We start from the raw sequence: 26,552 nt of genomic DNA, 5'->3' as shown, positions 1-26,552 counted from the left end.
CGAGGGGTGACACACTACACCTTTCTGACAGTAATGTAAATGCGTGGTGAGATGTAAATGGGAATAGAAACAAAGTTACTGATCTTCATTCTGTTTTCAAGACTTATAGTAAGTTTCAAGCATGCAACTAAGCCTGTCTCCAGACTGACTTTTATTTTTCAAAATATTTATCGGATATGCTATTAAGGCCAATACACCAAACATTTTGGCAATGTCTGTGAAATGAAGGGTGAATACAGATGCATTATGCCCTTTGGTTTCATGCATTTCCAGGTTGGCAGCAGTAATGTGGTGTAAATGGTACTAATCTGCCAATAAGAGTGGAGGATGACAAAGAAAACCACTAGCAAATGTAAACAATGCAGATTTAAAAAAAATCTAAAAATTGGTTTTGAAATATTCTATGTCGGGACTTTATGATACATTCAGTGTATTTTGGTGACAAACATTGAGTGTAAACAATGTTAGTATTCATTTAGTGAGTGCACCTTTGTTATTAAACAACTTGAAATTGTCAGGTTTGTATGCTGTAATTTAAATACTGTGTAGTTATAGTATTTCCTGTAAGTAAGGCCAGTGGTTATGCTCATCAGCCTTGGTTTGAGGCTTTTGGCTTCTGGCACATGTGTCCTGTGGCTTTTTGCAGTGGGCAACATAGGCTGCTTTGTTCGTGTTATGGTCAGTTGTTGGCATCAATGTATTTTTGCTGATATTCAAACCAATTAGATCCTGCATTTTGACACACTAGCGCCGTGGTGACAGCTCTTTTCCCTCCGATTGGTGGCCTCTGTCTAGGTTGGTTAAGTGCTGTCCAGCCTCGCCTCTGATTCAAGCAACAGTCGATCCATAAATGAATAGTTGCCTCTTCCTAGGACAGTTGTGCTACCAGCCATGGATGGAAAAAGAATCATAGGAGCACCAACCACATCCATGGATACAGATTAGGAATGTGTGTACTACATGTGTGTTCTAGGCACAGGCGAGTGGATGTGTGCATTTGCAAGCATATTTGCGCTCTTGTGTTCATGAATCTGTTCATGTGTGTATAAATTGTGACCTCTTATGAGGTGTTAAGGGATCAAGAGCCAGTAATGAATCACAAGGTGAATTATTTTTCTTCTCTGGATTCGCCCTGCATTAATGTCTCACTCAAAGGTGGGTGTTTAATGGCTGTTATAAAAGTAAAGGTTGGTAAACACATAAAAGTGAAAACACAGTTTGTTCTGAGTGTTGGAGAAGAGGAGGGAGAGATTAATGTGCAGATTGCTGGTAGCTTACCAGCATGGAAGGGTGTAGTCTGTCTTTTACAGCAAATTTATTTGATTTTAATATAGTTCTTTGAACTCAAATCTATCATCATCTATCTATCATAGTTGCCTTTGTCAAACCAATTCGATTGCTTTTGTGCATTTCTAAGGCAAATGAGGAGGTTTTTCTGTGCAGCTCAGTGGCAGTAAAGCATGACACTGACATTACAGACTTCATGACAGTGGTTCATTTCTCTTATTGGGCACCCATACGAAAACATAACTATTGTCTTGGTACTTTGTAGCTAATGCTGTGAGTCAGATCTAGTGAGGTCTTATGTATTATTGCTGCTTTGCCCCAGGGGGAGCTGTTGCTCCAGCTGTGGACTGTAAATCCCCAATCCTGTCCTGCCCCCTGGATCCATGAAACATCCTCTTGTAACCTCTGTTTGTCCTATCTACCGGCTTCTCAGTTAGTGTTCTCCTTCCTGTTCTTATCTTTTAGTCTGGTTATGTTGTAGCTTAGTCAAAAAAAGTTACGATTTCTAAACTTTTTTCCTATTTTGAATCACTGACAATGACTGTAGTTTACCCCCCTTTCATTTTGCCATTACATCACACCTAAAATCCAGGCCACAGCTGTAAACATGTTTCCACCACATGTCCTGCTTTCTGATCCCATGCCATTTGCGTACATAAACAGACTGAATCAGAAGTCTGGTTGGGGTTATGACTGAGCTAACTAAACCGTGGAAGACAGTGTTTAAGCTTGGCTGTCTTTATTCTAGCTACAGTTAAATTTCAGTGTGACTCAGTGCAAAGTGAAGATGCGTTGTTGTGCCTCCGCTCTCCCCAGCTTTACCCCTGCTGTAGATCTTGTTGAGCTTCAGTGTACGGTGAGTAAAGCCTTTGCCTGCTACACATTCAACCCAGCATTGATATTTATGTCAGGTACACTGTCAAAGTAAAACACATGACAAGTATTTGTGTGTGTGTCTACCTGCATGGTGGTTGTTTAAGGATCAGAGGATTGAAAGAGCAGCCTGGTTATGTCTGTATACTTAAATCATATTTCATTGTAGCCTGTCTACATTTTTTACATCAACAGGTGCGTTTATATAGTGCAGATTTGTTTTTATACCAAATGTGGCTTGATTGATGTATTTGATGATGTCTTTGAAACAACACCACATTGCCTAAAAACCTGCTTATTGTATATGATTATTGATGATATTATCTCAAACGTATTGAATGGGCCTATATGTGAGCTGTTGCTGTTTCGGTTGTTATGGTTACACCAATCTTCATCCTACATGTGCTCAGCTCCACATCCCTAGATCCCCCCACCCACCAGACTCTGGGACACACACACACACACGCACACACACACACACACACGCACACACACACACACAAGCACACACACCCTTGGAAATACCCCTGCCCAGCTCAGAATGTTTTTGATTCCTTCAGATGTGATTATAGAGAGCTTTAAATAGTTATGCTCAAATCTCAGGTCTTTTTCTGCTCTGAGATTATCTTGACCAAATCATCTTGCAGCTGTCTCTCAATATATTCCACACTTTGACTAGGAGAGAAGGAAAACAATGTGTTTAAAGAAAAGAGGAGAAAGAAAGTAATTGAAACTGTGGTGTGCTCATGGCATATCCATATCCATCCATATTACATATAATATGGATGGAATTGTAATGCCTCCGTTTCAATCCTGGCTGGGGACCTTTGTTGCATGCCATCCCTCTTGCTCTATTCATATGTTTCCTGACTGTCTTTATTGTCAATTATGATGTTATTGACCAAATGTGCATTGTCTTGGAAGTGTGGCAGGTCATGATTATTGTATTTTTCATGCATTATGAAGAGGTGACAGTGGTGCAAGTGAATGACAGATGCAGTAGCCCATGCTGGCTGTACATGCACTCATGCTGACGTAGTAAAGAGATAGAAGATAGTAGAGAGAAGAATGATAATCAGAGAGTATTAAAGTAAATACTACATTAGTCTGGGCTAAATGCCAGCTCTGTGCCACAGGATATAGATATCTTTTCGGCCAGCATGGGCTCAGCACTAAGCCCTGCAGCAGTACAATCCTGTATCAACACAAGCCTCCTGTGAGTGTGTGTAAATGTGTGTTTGTGTGTCCTCTAGGGACCCCTAGCTTTTCTTCATCGCTCTGACCATCCCATTCCTGCCTGATCATTTTCTCTATCTGTATTAATCCCATGTTTTGCAGCCTCTTTGATCAATACAACAAGGTCTCAATTTTTCCCCTAACACTTATTCATACACAGTCATATTACACTTATAGGAAGCATATAAGCATATATAAGCATATAAGCATATATAACTTATAGTTAGTTTCACAAAAGATAAACAAAGGCAATTATTCATTAGGCAAAAAACATTTGATGGTTGCAACTTCTCAAATTTGACAGTTTTTCCAGGTTGATATTATTGTAAATTTAATATCTTGGGGTTTGCGGGGTTGATGAGACAAAGTAAACAATTTGAAGATGTCAACTTGGGCTCTGAGAAATTGTAAAGGGCAATTTTTCAGTATTTTCTGACATTGTATAGACTAAAAGATTCAAAATTAGTCTAGACTAAAAGATCAATTAATTAAAATAATAATGAAAATAATAGCAGCCCTATTTTCAGTACACCTTTGTTTCTTGTGACAACACCCATTATTAACCAAATTACCTATTAATGGAAAATTATGTTATAATGCAAGACAGCTGAGGTGGTGATATTCCCCAAATGAAGACACATGCAACATGGAATCTCCTATTTAGGAATGTGTCCTTACCTCAGGCAGAGCCATCTGTATCCCAAACTCAATTTTACTCAACCTGCATTTAATCTCAGTGGGCCCATTAACCTTTATACTGCTTCTTGTCCCGCTGAGTCGTCTTGGCTCCAGAGAAGTTCCACTCTTCCAGAAGGGTGAGGGGGCAGTGGAGCAGACTCATTACTGGTGCATTGGCTGACCTAGACGGGAAGGACAATCATTAAACATACTAAGCTAATGACTGCCGACTGCTCCATTTGGTTTTTTTCTATCAGCCTGGATGTGGGGTTATTTGTTTGTTGTTGTGTGTGTTCGCATGTTGGCGCAGGATACACACTGATACGTTCTGTGGGGACATGGATAGCAGAGCAACAGAGGGATTGAGTTAGTGAGAGTGATTCAGAAAGGTGTTTTAATTGGTTCTGAGTGACCATCTGGAACAGAGATTTCAGACAGGACTCCCCACCAGCCTGTAATGAGGTCTTGTCAGGCCGGAGCAACCATCACCATGGTTTATGCCAAGCATCGGGGCATTGTCATGGTACCCTCTAAGCCCTTTTACCACCTCAAAGGTTCTGAGTCAGCCAATTACAGCACAGAAACACAAGAGTCATCCCTGATATGGCTTAAATGTTTCCGATAGATAGGTTAGGGTTATAACTAGGATTGGGTATTAAACTACAGTACTTTTTTGGTACCTGAATGTGTCCTTAGAACTGAGTATCAAACTGTCAAGAACTGAAATCTAACATTGAATGCCTTGTCTGATTTGTAATGTTGTTTACTTATTCAATCCGATAGTTCCTCATTTAAATCAAAATTTTGCCAATTTCAGACTATTTTATTTGAGAAAAGTTCTTGCAGCTTCTTGTCTTTAGCGGTAATTTAACATTTGAGAGGTTTAGCTTATTTCGAAGGGAAAAAAACAGGGGTTTGAAAAAAGTATTGTTCGGTACCAAAACCTAGCTATCCCATTAGCACTAGTATAGAAACATTTGAAATGATACCCAGGCCTAGCTCTATCTTTATTTTGATGATAATTTATAGAATTTGGTTGAATCATCAGAAGAATGACAGTAAGTCAAATGCACATTTTATAATCACTTAAGTATTACTTTATTGTTTTCAAGCTAAAACCCCAAAGACTTGAATGGACTTTTGCAGATTAAAAAAAGAGGAAGATTTCACTCAGAAATATCTCTTCGCCCATCTCTTCATATGAGCATCAATTTTATTTGTTTGAGAACACAATCCACAAGTTTGACCAGGACCTTGTACGTCACCATGTGAACCTGTTTAAGTAATTAGGAAAATATACAAGTTTTGTTTTGTTTTGTGTTTTTGCGGTTCAACGCTGCCACTGGGTTCATATTTTGCCAGTGTAAGCAGGATCCTCTGGGCTAAAATGGGAGGAAATTCCTGTGAAAGTGGAGGGCTACAGTGGTTGAGCTGAGCTTGCACTATGTTTGTGTGTTGTGTGGTTGAGTTTTGTGTAGCCAGACAGACAGACAGACAGACAGATTGAGACTGTACACATACACACACAGATCAGCCAGAGAGTTTTTAATGGTTGAATGGGACACTGGCAGAGTGGCTGATTGGTTATCCTGTCTGTCTGTCATCTGTGCTGTTTAATAACTTTCATTAATTGTGTCAGTCAAATATATTTTCACTGTAAACCAAACATACATTAAGCTGGTAATTGTGGAAGATATTTTAGGAATTATCATACCAAAATTAGTTTTTCAACTGATTTCTTTAGACTCTAAAACTGACAAAGATGTACAAGCTGAAAACTACTTGTCCCATTGTGATGTCAGAAAGCAATTCAAATGGGTAGGGTAGAGAAGAAGCAAAAGTAAAAAATAATAAATTATTGGGAAGGAAATGTGAAAGGGGCTGAATGTGCTGTGGTCAAGGACTCTGGACCAAACTGGATAATGATGTCAGTATGGAGGTCTTATATAATGTGCTCTGCCCAAGCCACATACAGTACATGCTGTCAGACCGCAGTTAAATCCAGAGTACAGAGCCAGTTATACAGAGACACATCAACACCACATTTTAAAACTAATTCAAAGTACTTACTTTTAAGCATTTGCTGACACTTGAGCTAACTCAATGAACTTGTGATATTTTAAATTTGGGGTCACTGGACAAAATGTAAATGAACACTCATTATCCATTGTTAAAAAGATGTTGTTTTGTTTCCCTCAGTTGTTTAGATTCTTTGTCTGCGTCTTTGTCAGCAGGATATCTGAAAATGGATTTCCATGCAGTTCATTGGACAGATGGGCCCTGCACCAAGGAATGTGTAGCTCCAACAATGAAATAAACAGAGGCAGAGATTGTATTCTAAATGTTAAGGGAGTGTTTACAGTTGAAATAATTCCGTTTGACTGAAAATTGATGTGATAAGAATCATTTCTTAGGGTTGTGAGCAACGTAGGATATTGGTGGAGGTTTGTACTCTTAATATCTTCATTTGGAGAGGTTGTGTTTATAAAACAGGCAGAAAGTCAGGTCAGTTTTCTCTTTTTGGCTCTTGAAATTGAATTTTAATATGGGGAAACTATTCAACTTTGGTACTGCCCCAATACTCACTAATATCTCCAGTAACAGACTGGTGTAACTCCTAATAGCACAGAGCTTTGGGATTTGGTTGAATAATATGTTAGTGTTGAAAATCCTTCTGCATTGAGGTTTTGATATTCATCCACTGTTTTGAGTCAGAAGAAGATTTTTTTCATGTCAGCATGTACTTTAACATGGCCTTTTATTTCCCTCTAATGTGCAAATGGCCAAGAATGTGTGACAGATCAAGTGTCACGGGTTGTGTGTGAGATATATGATGGCTGTGTGAATACTGACAGTAATTACAGAAGGCCGTACCACAGAGCAGCCTGGAGCTGGCCGAGGAACAAGTTATTATAACATCTAATACATAACCAAATGTCAGCCATGTCTGCAGCCTTTGCTGCTAGCAATGTGATATAAATCTACAGGGAAAATGAAGCTGTACATGCTCATGGTACATGTTTGTATGAAAAGATTATAAATTCTAAAAGATCTAAAGTTATTTTTAGATTTGATTTGCAGTTTGCATACAGTTCCTTATTCTGTGTCAGTGAGTGCATGGCTGAGTGTTTGTTGTGTGTCTGTTTATGTATGTGTGCCAGGGATTATGTGGCATCGCTAGAAATGGAATTCCTCTCACACCACACTCCACAAGAGACCCTCTGTCTCTGCTTCTGTAGGAACTGAATGTTGTTTGTTTTCTAGTTTCCACTGGTCAAGATGACTACCTAACAAATACACTCGTAGCTTTTGATTACAATTGTCCAAATTCCAAAGAACCAGCCATTGCAAAACACATAAACAGTGTCAAAATACGTTCAGGTGTGACTTTTTTCATGTCACTCCATGTTAGACATTAGCTGAAACAACAGGTGAGAGTGTTTAGGTAGAGAAATAAAGCGATAAAATCTTTATTGAGCCCCACTGGCTACTATCTTGTTAGCACTGGAACTGTACAGTAAATGCAAAGCTACTCTATCTCTGCAGCTTGAATGTGCATGCATGCCTGTGTTCCTATGTGGGTATTTGTGTCGTATAAACCTGAAGCGAGTACTATAAAACTGAGATTGGGATGAAACTGCAGGGGATAATTATGTGTTCACAGCACACATGGCCATTAATAACATCAAGGCCAAGCCTATTTTTACTGTATCTTGCTCAGAGGCGAACATATGGCAGAGCGGCTGACTTGACATAACAGGATGTACAAGAGGATTTAATAGACAGTCCAGTGTCCTGCATGGGCAAGCAGGGCCTGTGCTCTGTGGTTTGTAAGTACAGTATATTTGACAACAGCAGGGGGCACCACTTTGTCCCATTTTACTACCTCATTCTCAGATAGAGGGACTTGGAAGAAAACACACAGAGAGAAAACATTTTGAAAGGTGGAAGAAAAGATAGCAAAACATACCCATGAGAAAGCTACTGATAAGCAAGGGACCAATGACAAAATAGTGTATTTGTGGTAAAAATCTGACCTAAAACAGCTTGGCTACAAGTGCTGTCTCGTCAAGCTAAACGGATACAATATCTCTGAGTTCTTTTTGAGATTTAAGGTACATTCCATGATTTTATAATAAGTATTATGGTCAAATCACATACAGTTCTCAGGAAGCGCCTTCCTTATTACCACAGGTTATATTTTAAAAAAATCTTCCAGTGCTCAAAGTTTACCAGTTTTTTAGACTCACCGCCTTACTTTGACTGGAGTGCAAGTGCATTGACTCTGTGGACCTCAAGACGAGTATGTGTTGCCAAGGGATCTGATTAGGATCCAAATAAACAACAAACTCTGGCCATGTTCATATTTGTCAGGGATAACCAATTATGTATAGCTGTGTTGCGATGAAGTAGCTGTCTAGTGTACATTAGACAGCTACAGTTATCTAGAGTATTTTTTTTAAATCATTTTACTCAATTATATTTGTTTTTATGGTAATAGTATTCTTCCTTACTGTTCAAATCACTTCCAGTACAGAGTAGAAAGAAAGTAGAGTAGAAAGGTTTTTCAATTCTATAAAAGCACTGGAATCTGACTTTACTTTGTTGTTGTTGTTTTTTTGTTTGTTTGTTTTTTTTGCATCATTTCCATTGTAAAAATCTAGTTTAAACTCTCTCTCCTCAGTCATGAATTGAAAATCACGTGCAGTGAAGTTCGACCTAATCAGTAAAATGATTATTCTGTCCACCATTGAAAAATGGTTGGTTCTGGACCACTCACATGCTCTTTCCTTATTGTGAAACTGGTCTGCCACAGTATATCTAGTGCAGAGCTCCAGTACATAGAGTGAAATGACCCACTGGACATCAGCTGTCAGCCTGGCACTGCCACTCTTACACCACCACAGCTGCCAGCCGAGTCTCATGACCTCCATCCTCAGTGAGACCAACACATTCCCACTGTCTGCACCTGTGGACTCATTCACAAACAAACAAACATGCACCCTGTTATTATTTTCAAGCACAGCTGTGACAGCATTTTAACAAAGATGCAGTTTATTCTTCTTCGATGGCCATTTCTCTTTCAAACACACATCCCTGTCTGCAAATACACACCAAGTTTCAAAACACCAAACACTGTGCACTCTGGCGTTTCACACAGTGCTGCTCATTCCTTTGGAAGCTCGCTTACATCCAAAACAACATCTGTCCTTTCAGTTGCCTGATTAAAACACTCTGGAATCTCAGTTCACACACACACACACACACACACACACACACACACACACACACACACACACACACACACAATAGTGTAACACAATCACCTACCACATGGTCCATGGAGGCGTACACTGCATGGAGAATCTGGGAATCCAGGGTTTAGCAGAAATATGCTTTGTTTCTATATTGGTGTTTTTTCTACACAAAGCAGAAGAAAGGGACCTGCAATTACCACTGCATTAATAAAAGCATGGATTACTACTTCTAAATCCTACTCTGAGATGCTTGTCTGTGGGAGGCACATTATCATTTTCTGTAGACTGTATAGAAACTCATCTCTCTCTACAATCGAGTAAAAGCCAGCCTACACACACAGAGCTCTTAGAATAAAATGTCAAATTCACTTAAATGCAACATAAAGAAAGTGAAAGTTGTTCAATAAAAATAATTCCACTGAAAATGTTTTGTTTGAGTTACAGTGGTGTCAGCAGGTCATGTTGCTGCAAACTTTGAGAACCTCATTTATCCTCACTGCATCTCAATGACACTGATAAATATTGTTATTTTCTTCTTGGCCCTGAATTCCTGCATCACATTGACGCCCTCACAGGATTATGTGTTGCATTCTGTAGGTGCAGGTGTACAGACACAATATCACAGGCACACTTTCCTTGACATTGGCCCCATACCATGATTGTTTTTGCTGACATACCGTTCACTATACGATCTGTTTGAGAAGTCCTGACAGACACTGTGGAGGCACGCGCCATGGTGTCTCGCGCGAGTATACACAAATCTTAAACCAGGCTTTAGTGTTCTCCCTGTTGCCCATGCATATCACTTTTTGTGTTTCTCACACTATCTCAATTGTCTTCATCTTTCTTTCTCTTCTCTCTCCCTCCCTCTGGTCCAGAAGCAATTTCTGTGTTGATATTTGAAGTAAACATTTCCCCAGCTTTCAAAAAAACTCCAGTGTTATGGTTGACCACCCTATGAAAAGTAATACATAGACCACACAAACAGCAAGCACCAGGCGTTCATTATTATTCCCTGAAAGCATTGTTTTCAGTGGAAAGACCAATGTGTTGATTTAATTTAATGAGTTTCTTAGCTGGGGGAGGGGACCAAGGAAACAGTAATTAGTTGTCATGCTAATTGGGCTTGTGTGATAACTCCCACACAAGACTTAGCGGTGTGTGAAGCACAGTGGGGCTGGCCTGGCCGCCTACTCATCACACACACACAGACACATTTTCTTGCACATTGGAATACACATAAACACACGCATATACACACACACACACACACACACAGATAAATAAGAATAACAAATGCTCACATCCAGATTGGTTCAAAGAAAATGCCAGGGGACTGTCAGGCCTTTGACCCATCGACTAAGCGGAATTAATTATGTGAAAATCTTGATCCCAATTATTCACTAAGAGAAGGCGCACTAAGAACTAAGAGATAAGGGTTCAGAACACTGGATCCAATTAAGCTTAGGGTATAAAAATATATGTTGAGGAGGAAGATGTATAGAAACATCGGTAAGAACATTTTATATATATATAGATGAAGATATGGTAATCAGAGTGACTACACCCTTGTAGCTTCAACATGAGGAGAATATAGGATATTTTAAGGTATGTTATGGTGACCTATATTTTACATAGTATTCTCAAACCATTACAAAACATAGTAGGGCTAAAATTAAATAAAAATTTACTCGAATAGAATTGGCTGCATACCATCCTTGAGGCATTAATCACCATCATCATGAAGAGTTAATTTCCAAAATGTTACTTGTATATTTTGGGTTGAAAACAAAGAAAAATCACCAGACTTTTATCATTTGATATGTTCAAAATCTAGAGGATGCATGCGGTAAAACTCAGTTATTGTACTATCTATTGGTCTGTTAACTGCAGTGTGTCAGTGTTGTGTGGTCATGTATAGCATTCCTTAAGTGTGTTGGTGGTGCCCTTGATGTCTTTCCACTATGTTGTTAATCACCCCTGCCAGCACGGTTCGTGACCCCTCCAGGGACTATTTTTAAGGCCTGGGGTCACTGACCTCCAGGAAGGGTCACTCTCACTATCAGGGGAGGTCCAACCCGGCTTTGCTTTAATGCCATCTACATTCTTTTTCCATCTCTATCTCCTTTTTCTCCTCAGTCTCAGGGTCTCCACTGTATCTTTCCTCTTCTTCATGCCTCTTCTTAGCCCTCTTTTAGTCCTAGCAGCTCATGGTTAGAACTAAATGTTGGTGTTCATTACGAGGCAAACTACCTCCAAAAATCTACAAACTCTACATCATTATATAACTTTAATCAATTTTCTACTAATTACTATTATATGACCAGCCGTAAAGACTACGCAATCTTCTCCTACTCTCTAACTCCTCCCAGACCTTTATCTTCCATCTGCGCCTCCTCTCTATTCTCTCCTTTCTCTTCTCTTACCTTGCATCACCACCCCTATGAGTGTATTTAGACACGCCGCCCAATTTTGTGATAATCTTGCTGAGTCATCTACAGTAGAAAATGACACACTGAGATACACTGTAATCTAGGGCAAGTGCATTTATAGAAAATCTATTGCCTCGACGAAAGTTTATCTGAGTCTCTCACATTATTTAGCCTGTGGGAGTGTTTGAGTGGTTAATGAAAGGAGTTGATGGGAGATTAGGTGATTCTTTGTAGATGTAAGATCCCTGCAATGTCTTCATGTCTGCAAGAAACACATGCTCTTCCCTTATAGAGGGAATGAGAGGATGTGATTTTGTCTTGTCCTGGCCTGTTCTAAATTATTTCTTCCCGTTCCTACCTGGTCCAATGATTTCAATCCCATCACTTTTACTGCTAATTCTGTTTCAGTCCAGAGTTTTACACAGCATCTAAACAATAATCTGGGTATTTCTAATTGTGATATAAAACAGAGTTGTTAAAGGGATATGTTGTACTGGTGTGTGGGACATCCAGCACCTGTAGGCTTTTGACCTGACTCCAATTTGTGAAAATAGGCTTGTTAGTCACACACATCATGACCCTTCAGCGTGTAAAACGACTGTCTGATATAAATGCTTCCTGTCTCCCATCTACTCTAGAGGTTTTCCTGCTCCGTCCCAAACCTGATGACACAGTGTAATTTTCCCTCCATCCCACTGGAACCCAGCAGGATCAGCACAGGAGAAGAAGAATGCATGATAAGACGATGAAACTATTAATAATAGATAGCATAATAAATAGGAGAAGAGATGAAAGAAGATAGTTGAAAGACAGTGAAAGTGTCAAAATAACTTGACATCCATCGGGAAAGTCCTGAGGCTTTCAAGACTATGTTCAAAGTAACCTATGTTAACAATTTATATTCATGACATCATCCTTTTCATGAAAGAACACCCTTGAAATAAGTTTAGCTTTTACATCCTACTTTCAGGACACATTTATGGATACTGTGAATTGGTTGCAGCCGTATCCTCTCCATGTTCATATGCTCCAAATTTTGTCCTCATTTCTGACCAAATGTTCACATCTTTTCCAAAATGTTGATCAAAGGAGACGACTCTCTAACATGTAATAAATTGACAATTAACATATGCTGAAATAACTAGGAAGTGACTTTTGTTTCCTCTTGTCTGGCAACATGACACCTTGATTAGTGGTTAGTGTGAAGAGAGAAGGGGAAAGCTGGCCTCTACACACACACAAACACACACCAGCAGTGTTTGAGTGTGCACTGAGTCAACAGGCTTCCTCCTCTCCTCATTAACAGTTTGACCCCTCTGTTTAAGTTGCTTCAGGTGGGGTCACACTATCTTATATTTGGGTATGGGGGGTTTTGGCAGGCAGAGTGTTTGTGCTTATAGAGTGGTGGGAGTGTGTTTGTGTGTGAGGGGAGACTTCCAACACCCCTTTTTGGCTGGAAGGAGGGGCAGGATCAGGGCGGTGCCTCCATTCAAACAACCTGGTCACCATTCTTTAGAAACAGACGAAAACTGATGGACAGCGCAATGATGTAATAGCAGTATGGGACCCCCCCCCCCCACACACACACACACACACACACAAAAACACTAGCAGTCCTACCACTAGCTGCTGCTGTCACCCTGAGGTTACAGATGTGAGATCGGCAGTGCAGCCCCCCTGGGTTGTCGACCTGCCAGCCAACAAAGCTGCTCTTGTGTGATCCTGTGTTCTGTCTGTTTAGACTGTAAGCAGGATACTTTTCAGCAGCTGCCGCTCATCTAAGGCCTTTAAGTCATTCTTCACCTACACACACTTTGAACCATGATATTGTATATAAAGGAATGATCAGTGCCAACAAAGAGGAGTTACTTGGATAATAAATTGGGATTTTGTGTACATGGGAACCAAACTGCAAATTTCAAAATCCATTTTTAGCCATGCTAGAGATGGCTGTTGGCTTTTGTGTTTAGTGCTAATTAGCAAATGTTAGCATGCTAACACACTAAACTAAGATGTTAAACATTATACCTGCTAAACATAAACATGCTAGCATTATCATTGTGAACATGTTAGCATGCTGAAGTGAGCTCTCCTAGAGCTGCTAGCTGTAGACTCTAACTATAAGCCTTATTTAAGAATAAATACCTTTACAATACTAATAAAATTAAATTGTATTAGGCTATTGATTACCTGTTGACTATGCTGCAAAAATGCAAATGCATCCGTTTTGCACCCTGCATAATCCACAGTAGGCCTCCTATCACATATCTCCTTGCACTACAGGTGAAACTGTAGCTTTGGGGATTATTGTGTAATTTATCACTTTTTACATGGTTACAGAAAGGAATGTGGGGTTAATGTTTTTCTTGTCTGTTCTTTTTCCTTCAGTTATGTTATTTTTAAATTCATGTACTTATTGCATGTGGTGTTGTAGGCTGATCTGGCAAACAGCGGTTGAAGTAGCATTTTAGACTGACTTGAAACCCCATGGAAGGGAACTAAAATGTTCAGTCTTACCTTTTGTCTCGCTCTCTCTGGTTCTTCTGGCATCTGTCACAAGACCTGGCAGCTGTTGCCGCTCTGAGAAAATGTGCTTCTGACAACAACAAGGAGAACCAGAGAGTCTTTGGACTTCTTCATTACAATAGAGTAGCCTGCTGGCAGAGCATAACAAACGCCTGATCAGACAAGATAGCTGTGCAATTTCATGCTTGTACATAATGTGTTTCTTTTTATCCTACTTGTATTCAAATGAGAGCTGCAGCACAGAGAACATAGCTGTTACACAGCGAAACAACAGCTGTTTGTGATGTGTGTGTGGGGCCATCCTAAGGCAAAAGTAACTCAAATTAAGTAGTTACACTCAAAGTTTCATGTTTTTTGTTATTGTCCAGCATTTTGTCCAAATGTATGCCAGGCAAAGGGCACAGTATGCATCACCCCCTTAAAAACATTTTCCCATGGGCTTTTTTGTTTTTCATACAATTGTGTGGAGACTGTGCTTTGTTCACAGTCCCTATTCAATGCTGGCTGGAGAGGCATATTTGGAAAGCCATGTCAGCATGAGATAAAAAGATTTCTCTGCTGTTAAAAAAAAAAATCATGAAAATGAATAGTACTCCTGTAATGGCTTTTGGAGCATATGCTGGTTTCAGCAAAATAATTAACAAACCATTTAAAAAGTTCATAGAAGGCAATGGGGACATAAAAAAATCATTATTAGGATGTGGTCACTACAAAGTCGCCAATGACTGATCATAAGAATCATGTTCAGGGTTAAAACAAAAAGTGTCAAAGTCAAGTTAGATTACTCAGACAAATACAAGTCACGATATGAATAACATCTCATATGAAAAACTTATTATTGGAATATTAATGATTCGTTAGTGGTGTGACTTAATTCCTGGCCATTGTGTTCCTGACAAGTTATTTTTTCTTCTGTAATGTTTTGTTGGGAGGAGTGTGTGAGGGAGAGAGAAACGGCGGGTGAAGAGAGGGGGAGGCGCAGTGTTTGGAGGATTTGCTCTGTGCTCCGGGCAGTCTCTCACTCGAAATTTTTAATGGAAATAAGATTATGTGTGCTCGCTCTACTAGTTTAGACAGTTTTCTGTCAATCATCGAGGGATTTTAATAACTTTTCGGAAACTTTTCGCCCGCTTGGGCGACTTCTTCCCCGGTGTGGTGTTTGGTTTATGCCCGGGCACGGATCCGTGCAGCACGGACTGTGGAGCAGGGAACACCCCGCTAGAAAGTTTTCAGACGAATGACCTGTTGTGGGACTACAAAACTCAAGGCCGCTTTTCTTTCCTTTTGCGTTTTTTTATTATTTGAATTCGACGCACGAGTTCTCCTGGGAGTTTCGTAAACATGTCAGGGCGCAATTTACGCACTAAACTTCGGATCGTGCCAAGCAATGTTGGAGCGTTTCACCGGTGCGTCAAGGGCAACTTTCTCTAGGAGCTCCCTTGGCACCGACATCTCGTTTATTGCTGGTGATCAGGCCCCTGCCTGTGGGCTGGATTCAAGCTTTGCACCAGATTTGTCTGACTTAACACAAAATATTCTAACATTATGGAAGGTGATCAGGGAACCGGTGCGCCTTCTAATGAGCCCCAGGCAGACAGCGCTGCTGCGTCCGACAGTTTTTCCCAACTGTGGACGGACGTTATGGGGATGCTGGTAAGTTTTGGGGGAGGGGTGACACGATCATAGACTGACATCATAGACTCACAACTAACTGAGAGTTTTCACCCTCATCCTCAAAGTTGACACTGATTTGCCGAATGAGTGATTGTGTAGCCAACTAGTCAGTGCATGAAAATCACGCATCAAAACAACTCTTCGCTGTGCGTCCTTATATAGGCCCACGTTTCAAATGCTCCAGCACTCTACTCTCTACGTGTCGTCTGGGATTCGAGTATTTTAGTTGTAGGCTGCTAATGGCGAATTCATACTGTTGAGTCTATCGGATCTCAATGCAAACAGGAATCGAATGAGAATATGGTATGTTGCACATTAAAGATTAACCCTTTGTAATATGTGTGTTTTGTGTGCTGCCATGTTCTCTGTGGCTGTTGTGCATTTTATGTACTTCCATACTACATTTTTTCTATTGGAGAAGCTCACTTAAGCTTTGCTGCTAGACCAGAGGCTCCAATGTTTCTCCAAGTTAAACATGATTTTGTTGCTGAGGCCTCCATCAGAGGAGAGGTGTTGTGTCTATATTGTAGACTTGATAACAGTACCAAACATAAAACTAGAAATGGTAGTTATTAGAGATGCTAATGGACTTCCAGAGGTTCACCTCCAGGTCTCAAGATCTAGATCCTAGACATATGCTGTGGTTATTAGGGAAACATTGTAACATTTGACTAATTTGCATATTACTATTAGAAGTTAAGTTTGATTTCTCATAGTGTTTCAGCTCCCATTGATCTTGGGTGCCCTGTTTTCTTTGTAAACTGCTGTTATTTCAGTCCAGAGAGAGTCAGATTTACCATAATCTACATGTTTGTGCCTTAAATGCTTGTGACTTTGGAGATTGCAACACTCTTTTGTTTGGCTGCTAAAGCAGTCTTGATTGTACAGGCCATGGGATCTGATTGATCTGCCAACCAAATGTGTTGCAGTCATGTCCAGTCTGTGTAAAGACAGAGGTGTTAATTTGATTTGGTCTGGCAGTGAAGATGTGAATGGTGTGTAAATGCAGGAGTGTCTGTGTGTGTGTGTGTGTGTGTGTGTGTGTGTGTGTGTGTGTGTGTGTGTGCTAATGTCGGAGGGGGAGGCTGTCCTGCTCTCTGACACCGGGTGGGAGACCTGGCTTCCAGCCAGGCAATTTATCCAGATTTATTGCTCTGGAGGCAAATGTCTGCTAGGCTGTGCTCATCTTTGACATTTTTCCCCTTTAGCTGAAACACTCACACATACACAACAGCAACAAGCTTTTTGAACTATTTTGTTCTTGACGAATATGTGAAACCCATCTACACTATTTTATGGTCAATCACGATAATTTCACAGATTGATAATAAATGCATCACAATAAATGCTTTTTTGCTAACATCAACACTGTTGGAGGTCATGAACTAATTGTAACATTAATTTTAAGTATCTAACTATCCTGCAGCACTCTTTAAAGTTATTTCAAAACTGTTAGCCATCCTGCCAGCAGACATAGCGCACTCTCATATTATTTCAAAATCACTGACCTCAGCTTTTGTTGGGATCTTGTTCCTCGTACTGTATCACTTTACATGTTTATGTCTTGAGTGTTAGGAAGGTTTGGATAGCTGTGACCGTCTTATTTTCCTACAAAACTGTACTAGAAAGATTAGAAGTATGGAACACAATCGGCCTTCTTGGCTGCCGACAGTCAGTATTATTTAAAAGTTCAGGAGATCAGTTTGTCACACTTGAACTAACGGGTCAACAACCATGATAATGCATGATTTTCTGTTGGTTGCTTTTTTCTGAAAGTGAATGGAATTGACTTGAGTTGCTTGAGATGGCAGCTTGCATGCGTAATTTCTGTGAATAGAATGGTTTCCAGTAAAACATTGTCATATCTTTGCAGTATTCCTGTGCTTATGATTAAGTATGCAAGATTATATGATAGATAGATAGATAGATAGATAGATAGATAGATAGATCTTAGATTGATTTTTGAATTTATTGGCTTAAGTAGTATATATTAAAAAGTTACAAAAATAAAAGTTATAATGACCTTTATTCCTAACAATGTGCTCAGGCTCCTAGCTTTAAGCACCGTATGAGATGAATATCCTGAGCACAAGGAACACCATATCTCACTCAAAGCAAAATTTATCTGCTATATATAACCAATGCTCTATGACTTTCAATGGCTTTTGTTTTGCTTGGGAGCCTATATGAGAATGCCCTTTAAAATTTGGGTTTGCTCCAAGCCTGTTGACCCAACTCACTGTTGCAAATGTGTTTGGTCTTGGCTCCCCACACGTGATAACAGGCCGGCCTACATACTTGTACAGATGGACATCTACCCTAATAAAGATCTGTTCAACATGCTTACTATACTCACACTGATTACTATATTTTTCAGCACACATGCCAAACTCAAGAACAACTCTTAACACTCAAGTGCCAGCACAGTTAAACATTAAAATGGCCAACGGCAAAGAGTTCGTCCAAAGAATGTCATCTACATTTGCACCTTTTTTCAAGTTTTCATCATGTTTTGACTGTAAATCAAAGGGCACTTCGGCCTGCAGTATTTTTCTGAGGGGGCCCTGCCTTTGAGGTTAACCATACACAGCAGCCTGTTGTGGAATGTGTTTAATAAGAATACCTAAGTAAGCCAGTCATTTATTTGTGGTTGAAGTCGAGTAAATAGCCCTTGAGCTAATTAAGAGTCAAAGGCAGTTTAGGATGGTATGGGGCAGGAGCTATAGCTGTTCTAAGTAGTTGGATTTACAGATGTCTGAATGAAGATTTGCTTCTAGTCCCACCCCACTTCTGGAGACATGAGGGTTTTTCCTCAGAGCTGAAAGCTCTTTATTGAATGTTAAATGAGCCCCATTAAAACTGCCTGACTGGAAACAGAGTATTTTGTCTCAGCATAATGTGTAATGTTTTTTGAGGTGTGCATCTGTACAGACTTTAAGATCTCTGTAATAATCCATTCCAGTTCCTCTCCATTGCACCTCCTTTTGGCAAATGTTCTATGAGTCTGTGGGGTTCAGTTTTATCTGGAATAACTGCTGTATTTCTCAATACAATGTAGAGGAGCGACACAACGCAGATTTTCAGACATGCATTCACCCAGGACAAGCTTCTAATTGTGCTCCTTCCTAGTCTAGATGATTTGATCACAAACCTGGACAGCTGACAGTCATCCATTATTCCCTCTTTGCTCCTCTGAAAGAAACCTCTCATCCCGTTTTTACTTGAAAGGTCATCTTGAGCCAAGGCCTTGTAAAATATTTTACTTGCCTGCAGGGAAACCTTTTCTGTTTGAACAGAGTTTTGTGGTGTTTCACACAGCGTGGGTGGGAGTTTATCCATTTGGAAAACACTGATTATGTTGTAGTCAGTGCTTCATTTATAAACCTAAGGATTGGATACTGCTCTCAAGACATGATTATTGATTGTGTCTAGAAAGCATATTGTTAGATGAGGTGATCCCTATGTGCTTCCTCCCACATAGTACTTCATACAGAGTGACAGTATATGCTTCAGTCCTTTTCTGCCAAACTGTGGTTAGCCAGGCCACTTTATATCTTTGCCAATCATGTTCTAACACAGTCTATTATAGCCTAATTTTGTCTATTGTTGCCCAGTCCAACTCAGCTCACTCCTCCTTTGCCCCCCCCCTTACTGGTCTCATTATTGAGGTCACACAGAGATCTGGCAGGTTTCCTCTGCTGGGATGGCAATGCACTGTTCTGCTCAAGCCACGGATATCCTCAGGAAGCCCTCTAAAAGGGGTGGGCTGTTCCCTTCTGGCCTCACCTTCCTCGACAGTCTTCTCCCATGGCAACACTACATCTTTTAGTCAGACTTCTACTGGCTCCGTTTTGTGGAATTCTCCACTACAGTACATCCAACATTTTTAAGAACTACTGTAGTTGGGTGATGCAATATGACACATGAGCAGCACCCTCTTGTCTTTTCATCCACCTGTATTCGCTTATCTTTTTCCACATTTCTCATATTTGACTTCATTTATCTTTATCCTGCTGGTCTGTTTTCTACAATTGGTTGGCAATACAGTGGATAAAAAATTAGGATGGTCAAATGTTGAGCTGGGGGAACTGGATGGATAGAGGTCTGGGTGGAGTAAAGGATGGATTACTTATTATTGCTTTTATGATGATTTGTGTGTTGGACAGGCGATCTCTTGCAGGTTGGGTTTAAGATGGTGTATCCATGACTCAGGGTGAATGTGGACAATTCTATTGGTTCACTTCTGGATGAAACATTAGTACATTGCAACACAATACAGGACAGTTGGTGGAAATTTCAACCTGCCGCACCCATTTTGAGGTTGCATAGCAAGTGAAAGTGATCATACTACTGACGTTCTAACATTACATCAAATGCATTGCTCTATTATTAACTATTGTCATTGTTCTTACCCCAGAGAACAGGTAGTCCGAAGGCCAGCCCTGTAACAATAGTTAATACTATGTACACTACCATTTAATCCCTACATAACTTAGCCCCAGTATGATGGCACTGTCAGGAATGTGAGCCCAAAGGATAGACCAGAACAAACACATTAGGCCCAGGGCTAAGGACTTTTAGCCTTTTGGAATGCCTTTCTCTATGGTTATAATAAGCAAGCACTTTCTTTGAAAGACTTGGCAACATCTAACATGATGTGGAAAACATGAATTGAGTGTAAATTGATCACGAGATTAGTTGTGCGCCTTGGCAGGGATTCCTAAGCACGTAAGGAGACCCAAGTTATCAGTGCCTTGCATGCTGGCTGTGGAATCTTTTTAATAACGCAAGAGATTGCTTCAGTGGTGTGCCATTCAGATGTTCTGTCTTGAAGAAATTGTCACTTCAGCTGTGGACTGCTCATTCTTAGCAGTGTGTTTATCTAAAATAATAGAAAGAAGAGCTTGTTACCTAACTCGAAGTATTTATGTGAAACATAAAAATGAACACTGCAGTGTTAAATGTCAATCCTCAGGAAATGTTTTTCACCAGATTTCTCCCCACCCAAAAAAAAAAAAAATCACATTGGCAGAGCTTGTAACTCGAGCACAATTACTGCTCCCACTTATACCGCTTTCAGACCAATGCAATGACCTGAGATGATTTACATAAAGTGACAAGGCTAAGAAAACACAGTACGCTACACCACTTCAATACATAGACACATTAGAGCAACCACTCTTAATGAACTTGTCTAGTCAACAACACTGTATAGAAAATATATGTATATAAGATATGTTATACTATAATTCTATGGTTTATCAGTGATGTGTATAGTACTGCAGTAGCAGACCCTGGTCTGTGTGAATGGTGACAATGGCTGATTTATACTGACTTACTGAATGTCTGAAGAGACAAACTTCTGTGGTAGTAAGAATGCCAGGGATGCCATCGCTAATTGATTACGTGAGCAGAAGCTACTGGGTCTTCATGCTCTTTGCGTTCTCATGTGTGCAACCATGCTGGCTTTTGTGAGCCCAGAGAGCATATACATGTACATATATTCCTATACTAAAGCTGAGGACATTTGATTTTTTTCCATGAGAGATGGAATGAACTATATTTATATATTGGAATTCTGGCATGTATGCTATTCATCTCCATCCCTCCAAAGCAATCTTGAATGAATATTGTGTAAATCACTTGGTAATGGCTCAGTAGCAATCTTATCACACATTACTGAAATATTTATCCACTGTGGTGCAATACCAGCAATTTGTGTTTTCATGGTGGAAAAACATGGCAGCCACTAACTCACAGTGATTACAGATTTTACACAGACTAGTACTTTTTACAAGTGTCTTCTACAGCAGTATCCCATAACATTTCTCAGAGCCTTTTCTCTGTTTTGAGTTGCACAAAGTTTTGGAACAGAAGTGACATGCAACACAGTTCTGTTCACTGACGTCTGACAAATTTCAGCTGCACATTGAGAGTAGCCATCTCGATTGAGTAGACAATATCTTGAGCTTGAACACTCTTTACTGTAAATATGCACAAACACAAACTCACTCACACATTTTTGCTTGGGTTGTTTTTTTGTATAACTATTGTTTCTATTGTTCGAGTCAAAACTGGGAGTTGGCCTCCCTCACATCCAGGGTGGAGAAGCAGTTACATCAGCTGAAACAGTATTAGTCTCCATTTCAAACATACCTCCATGAAACTAGATGTTTTTATTCTTGTTAATTCATTTCTAAAATTGTTTCAAATGATATTTTTAGAGTGAGAATTGTTTTAAGGGTTATTAGTTAGCTTAATATGCTAACACACAATGGCCCATATGCTTTCCAGGTCAGATAAGCTGTGCCTCCACAGCTTATCTGACCTGGAAAGCATAATACTTATACATAGCATAATACTTATACATAGAATCTTTCTTATAGATGTCGATTTTTTTTCTTCCCAGACTCCAGATGTTTTATCCTCCTCTCACCCCACCAGCTGCCCTAGTCAGTATCCCACAAATCATCCCTTGTCCAGCCTCCACCCCCCACTCCCACCCCCTGCCCTCATTTCCAAACTGGATGTGTGGACCACTGTCAGATCCCTCCATGCTCTTCCACCTACACTCCCACGTCGGCAGATTCTCTCTAAAATGTAAACTAAAGGCTCGCTAATCTGTTGACACACACAGTCAATCCAACATCCTGAGAAAATAGTTCATTTACCTTTCTTAACTTGTTCCCTCACCCGCCATAATTCTCCCAAAGGCATCTGCTCTCTCTACACAGCATATGCAGTATCACTTTACAAGGTTGTGGTGGAGGTGGGGTGTGAGGGTCAGCTGTGTTGGACCCACATGAGCTCATGCCACTGGAGAATTGGAGGAATCCCAGTTATCTACGCACACACATGAATGTTTGCACACACGTCACAGACACACATCAGTTTGAGAACAGCACATGCAGCTTTACCTGTCCACAGCTGAGGTTTATATTCAATGTTGGCAAAGCTTGATGAATTAATTCTGCTGCTATGACCCAACTAATCCATCACTGTTAACACCAACTGGACTGGCCCTCTGTCAATCAAGAGTTGGTGTTAAGGACAGGGTTCTTATCTTCTGGATGTGGCAAATAGATCAGCACAGTCGTGGCATGTGTATGGTGATTAAAACGTCTTGGAGTTCTGTAATGAGAACGTGCTTTCTGTCAATGTGAAGAATGAAGGGGAAAGCATGTGTCTGCTCAGGGAGTGCTCCCACTGGGAATCTCAGTCATCTCGAACCATAAGTCTGGCCAGAACAGGATTTCTCAAGTAATGAGAGCGGGAGGATAGGTCACAGCAAGCCAAACTGGACTTTTGAGACGAAACATGTGTGTTTGTTAGTGATGTTGTTGTGTTCAATGCACAATCAGTAACGACCCTTTCATAACTCAGTCCACTGAGCTGTGTTGTATATGATCGGCCTGCCTTAGTTTGTTTTGGTCCAATGTTTTTGAAATCTCCTGCATGTATGTGTGTGCATACTAATGTGTGTCCACAGGGGCCCTATGCCCCAGTGTGTGTGTGTGTCTGTGTGTGTGTCACACTCACTAACACTCACAGTGATCCATTCATTTGTGGCCTGGCACCCAGATAGGGAGTCCGGTTGAGAAAGACAGAGACTGAGAGAGACTGTTCGGACCCTGCACAGTGACTCAATGCTAGCTGTCTGCCTGGCACAGATTAGATCAACACTGATGAATATTCAACAGTTGCCCATCATTGCCAGAATGGCCTACATTTATTTATTTTTTTTACCAAGGAAAGAGATGGGAGTCAGTCTTCTCTCCCACATTTTACCAAAAGAGCTTGCTCTACGTACTGCAAACATTGTTAAGGGCTTAGCTAACCCAAGTTTTCAGCATGTTTTCTGGTCTTATGGAGCATGACTAGTTAGCTGGATAACTACATTGACTGCAACTCAGATCATTTGTTTAAAAGCAACTGACCACAGCTAAGTTCATAATCTTGCTTTATGATACAAGCCCATTGTGTTGACAGTTTGTATTCGCTGGCTTGTTTTCATAGAACCCAAGTTTGAACCTGCTGCACTATTAATGATTCCAAAAGTAACTTAGAGAACATTGTATCCATGAGCATTCTGTTAGGTAAGGTTGTTACTGTTTGGAGCACAGCTTCCTCCATCAATCCTAAACACATGTCTTCTACACAAAGACAGGAACTGTGCTGATCCAAACACAGCTAACCGGAAGAGTGTGTTTGGTTTGGAGTTTAGTGAATGTCTGAGGAGGTAAAGGGCATCTTTGATATGAGCCTCGATAAAGACAAAACCCAGGATCAATCCATGGCTGGCCAAAGACACTCATTGAATGGGACTTGATATTTTTAGGTTTTTCTGTTTGTATATAGTGTGTGAGTAGCTTGGTAAATAGGAACAACACACGCCTCTGTATATGTGTGTTTTACCAGTTTGCAGTAGTTGCACCAGCTTTTTAAATCAGTGGTACCACCCACATACAAATTCATAACTTTCGTCCTCATCATCTCTAAAACAAACAAACTATTCAGTTAGCTCATTAAATCTGTGAGGCAGTGATGGAAGTGGTGATGTGTGAGTGATTGTTTGTATCCCTATGCCACCCTCAAGCCATGCCAGGTTTAACCAAATGCATGCCTGTATTACCTTTTTACATGCCACTAATTGTGATTGTATGTAACAGTGGTTTTATAAAGCTGTGCTTAGAGTAACTGGAGAAGATGGAGGGGCATGTGTTTGTGTGTCACACAGTGTACTAACTTCCTGAAGCACTGGTATGATGTTATATTTACTGTAAATATGGAGTTCAGAAACTGAAAGTTTTTCTTTTGTTACTAGTTTTACTGTTAGAATAACAAATTGTCCAAATGGAGTTTTTGCAATGATGCCCCCCCCCCCAGATTATCAGCTTTCCTGTCTCAGGATGTTGTAGTTCCCTGTGTAAACCATTCCCTCTCTTCCTTTCTCTAGGATGGTTCTCTGGGCAACATAGATGACCTTGCCCAGGAGTACTCTGAGTACTACAACACCTGCTTCAGTGACGTCAGTGACCGCATGGAAGAGCTACGCAAAAGACGAGTCTCCCAAGAGATTGACATGGTAAATGCATACTCACACAAACTCACACACATACAAAAGAAGAAACAAACTTGCTTAGCAACATGGTTTGAGCAAAAACAGCTGTCAGCCACAACATTTCTCACACATCTCTCTACTCAGTTTGCATGCCTTCAAATTGCTTTGGACAAATGATAATTTTTTTTGCAAATCCTTTAATGGTGACCGTTTTTTTTTTTTTTTTTTTTTTAGAATAGTCTCATAGCTTTACAGAGTGTAATTTCCACAATCTTAGCCAACAACCTGGCAAGGAACAACAGCGATGGAACAGACATGAATGTGTGCTAAGGTTTAAGACTTTCCCCAAAGGCAGTATGCCTTTTCTGGATGTGAATGCAGTGGTGTTGTGGAGGTCCATAGGGGGGTTTGGGGGTCTTTTTCATAAGGATGTAGGGTAGTGGGGCACCCCTTTGGTTGCCAAGCTGCACACAAATGTATCAAGGAATGCTGCTGGTGCTGCTACAGTGGGCATAGCTCTGTGCAACTAACTATCCAGTAGGTCCACAAATACAAGAGCAAGTGCTGAGTATTATGCTAACTTCGTAATTGCTCTATGACCTATTCATGGTGAATTTAATTGGTTTGAACCCTTAGAAAATGCCATTTGTGCTAAATTTTCAAAATAAATAAATAAAATTGCGACTTTATTGTATTTTTCTGACTTGGACTTGCTACTCTACAGCATAGATTGAAAGTAAAATATCCAACTTAAATAAAATGAGGCATATAGGTGTCACAAATATAATAGTACTGCCTGACAAAATAATTCACTTCTCCCTTCACAGGTTTTGCTCTCGCTGATATTTAGCCCCAGTCCAAATTGTCTGTGCTCATATATTTTTGTCATTACTAGTTTTCCAGTTCAATAGGAGGCCTCTTCTGCTTGAAGGCAGCCATGTGGTTTTGGTTGGGTTGACAGGTATGGCTTAGATGGATAGGTGATTTATTGTGCTCTTCTTTTTAATGACTGCAGGCAGACATCATGTTCTCACAGCTTTGAGGAGAGGGATTGGAAAGCATAAAAAAAATCATAGCTGTGGATAAGTAGATGCATTTTGCATCTGATCATAGGTTAAGTGTTCTTTCTGTGTGGCCATTGTGTATATTTTCCATCAGGTGAGTTTCACAGTAATGTGGATTACCTCTGGACATTTTATAGTGTTAGGAGATCAAACAGGGGGAGAGGAAGCAACCAGGGCAGACTTTGCTGCCCATGTGTAAGAACAGAGGAAAAGAGCTGACTGGGCCCTGAGCCTGAAGCCCAGCACAGGAGTAGGATAAGGATGTGAACAGAGGAGGATGAGGGGAATGAAGAGGAGGAGTGGAGAATGTGAGAGCCTGCAGCTGTCCCACCACTCTACAAAGTTTGGCACCAAAAGATAGGAGAAGAGTAGAGACAAAACAGGAAGGAAGGAATGAATATGGGTCAGACAACACCTTATGGAGAGCTCTCAAAAGTGCAGTATCAACCCACGCTATATGGAT

General features: G+C 40.3%; 1 protein-coding gene across 11 annotated transcripts in view; it reads left to right on the top strand.

The window, feature by feature from the left end:
- sash1a (SAM and SH3 domain containing 1a) overlaps nucleotides 1–26,552 on the top strand; it is a 233,329-nt gene that overhangs the window by 164,924 nt on the left and 41,853 nt on the right. For 9 of the 11 annotated variants that reach the window (XM_044168074.1, XM_044168077.1, XM_044168071.1 and 6 more), the window contains one exon: nucleotides 24,921–25,049. In XM_044168074.1, coding sequence (XP_044024009.1) covers nucleotides 24,921–25,049 — 129 coding nt within the window. Of the gene's footprint in view, nucleotides 1–15,223; nucleotides 15,944–16,028; nucleotides 16,268–24,920; nucleotides 25,050–26,552 lie in introns of those variants that run through there. The other 2 variants (XM_044168072.1, XM_044168076.1) reach the window with 2 other exon arrangements.

Source organism: Siniperca chuatsi, linkage group LG16, assembly GCF_020085105.1.
Source record: "Siniperca chuatsi isolate FFG_IHB_CAS linkage group LG16, ASM2008510v1, whole genome shotgun sequence".
Classification (NCBI taxonomy): Eukaryota; Metazoa; Chordata; class Actinopteri; order Centrarchiformes; family Sinipercidae; genus Siniperca; species Siniperca chuatsi.
The sequence above is the reverse complement of the archived record's forward strand: the minus strand, read 5'-3'. Positions and strand labels throughout refer to the sequence as shown.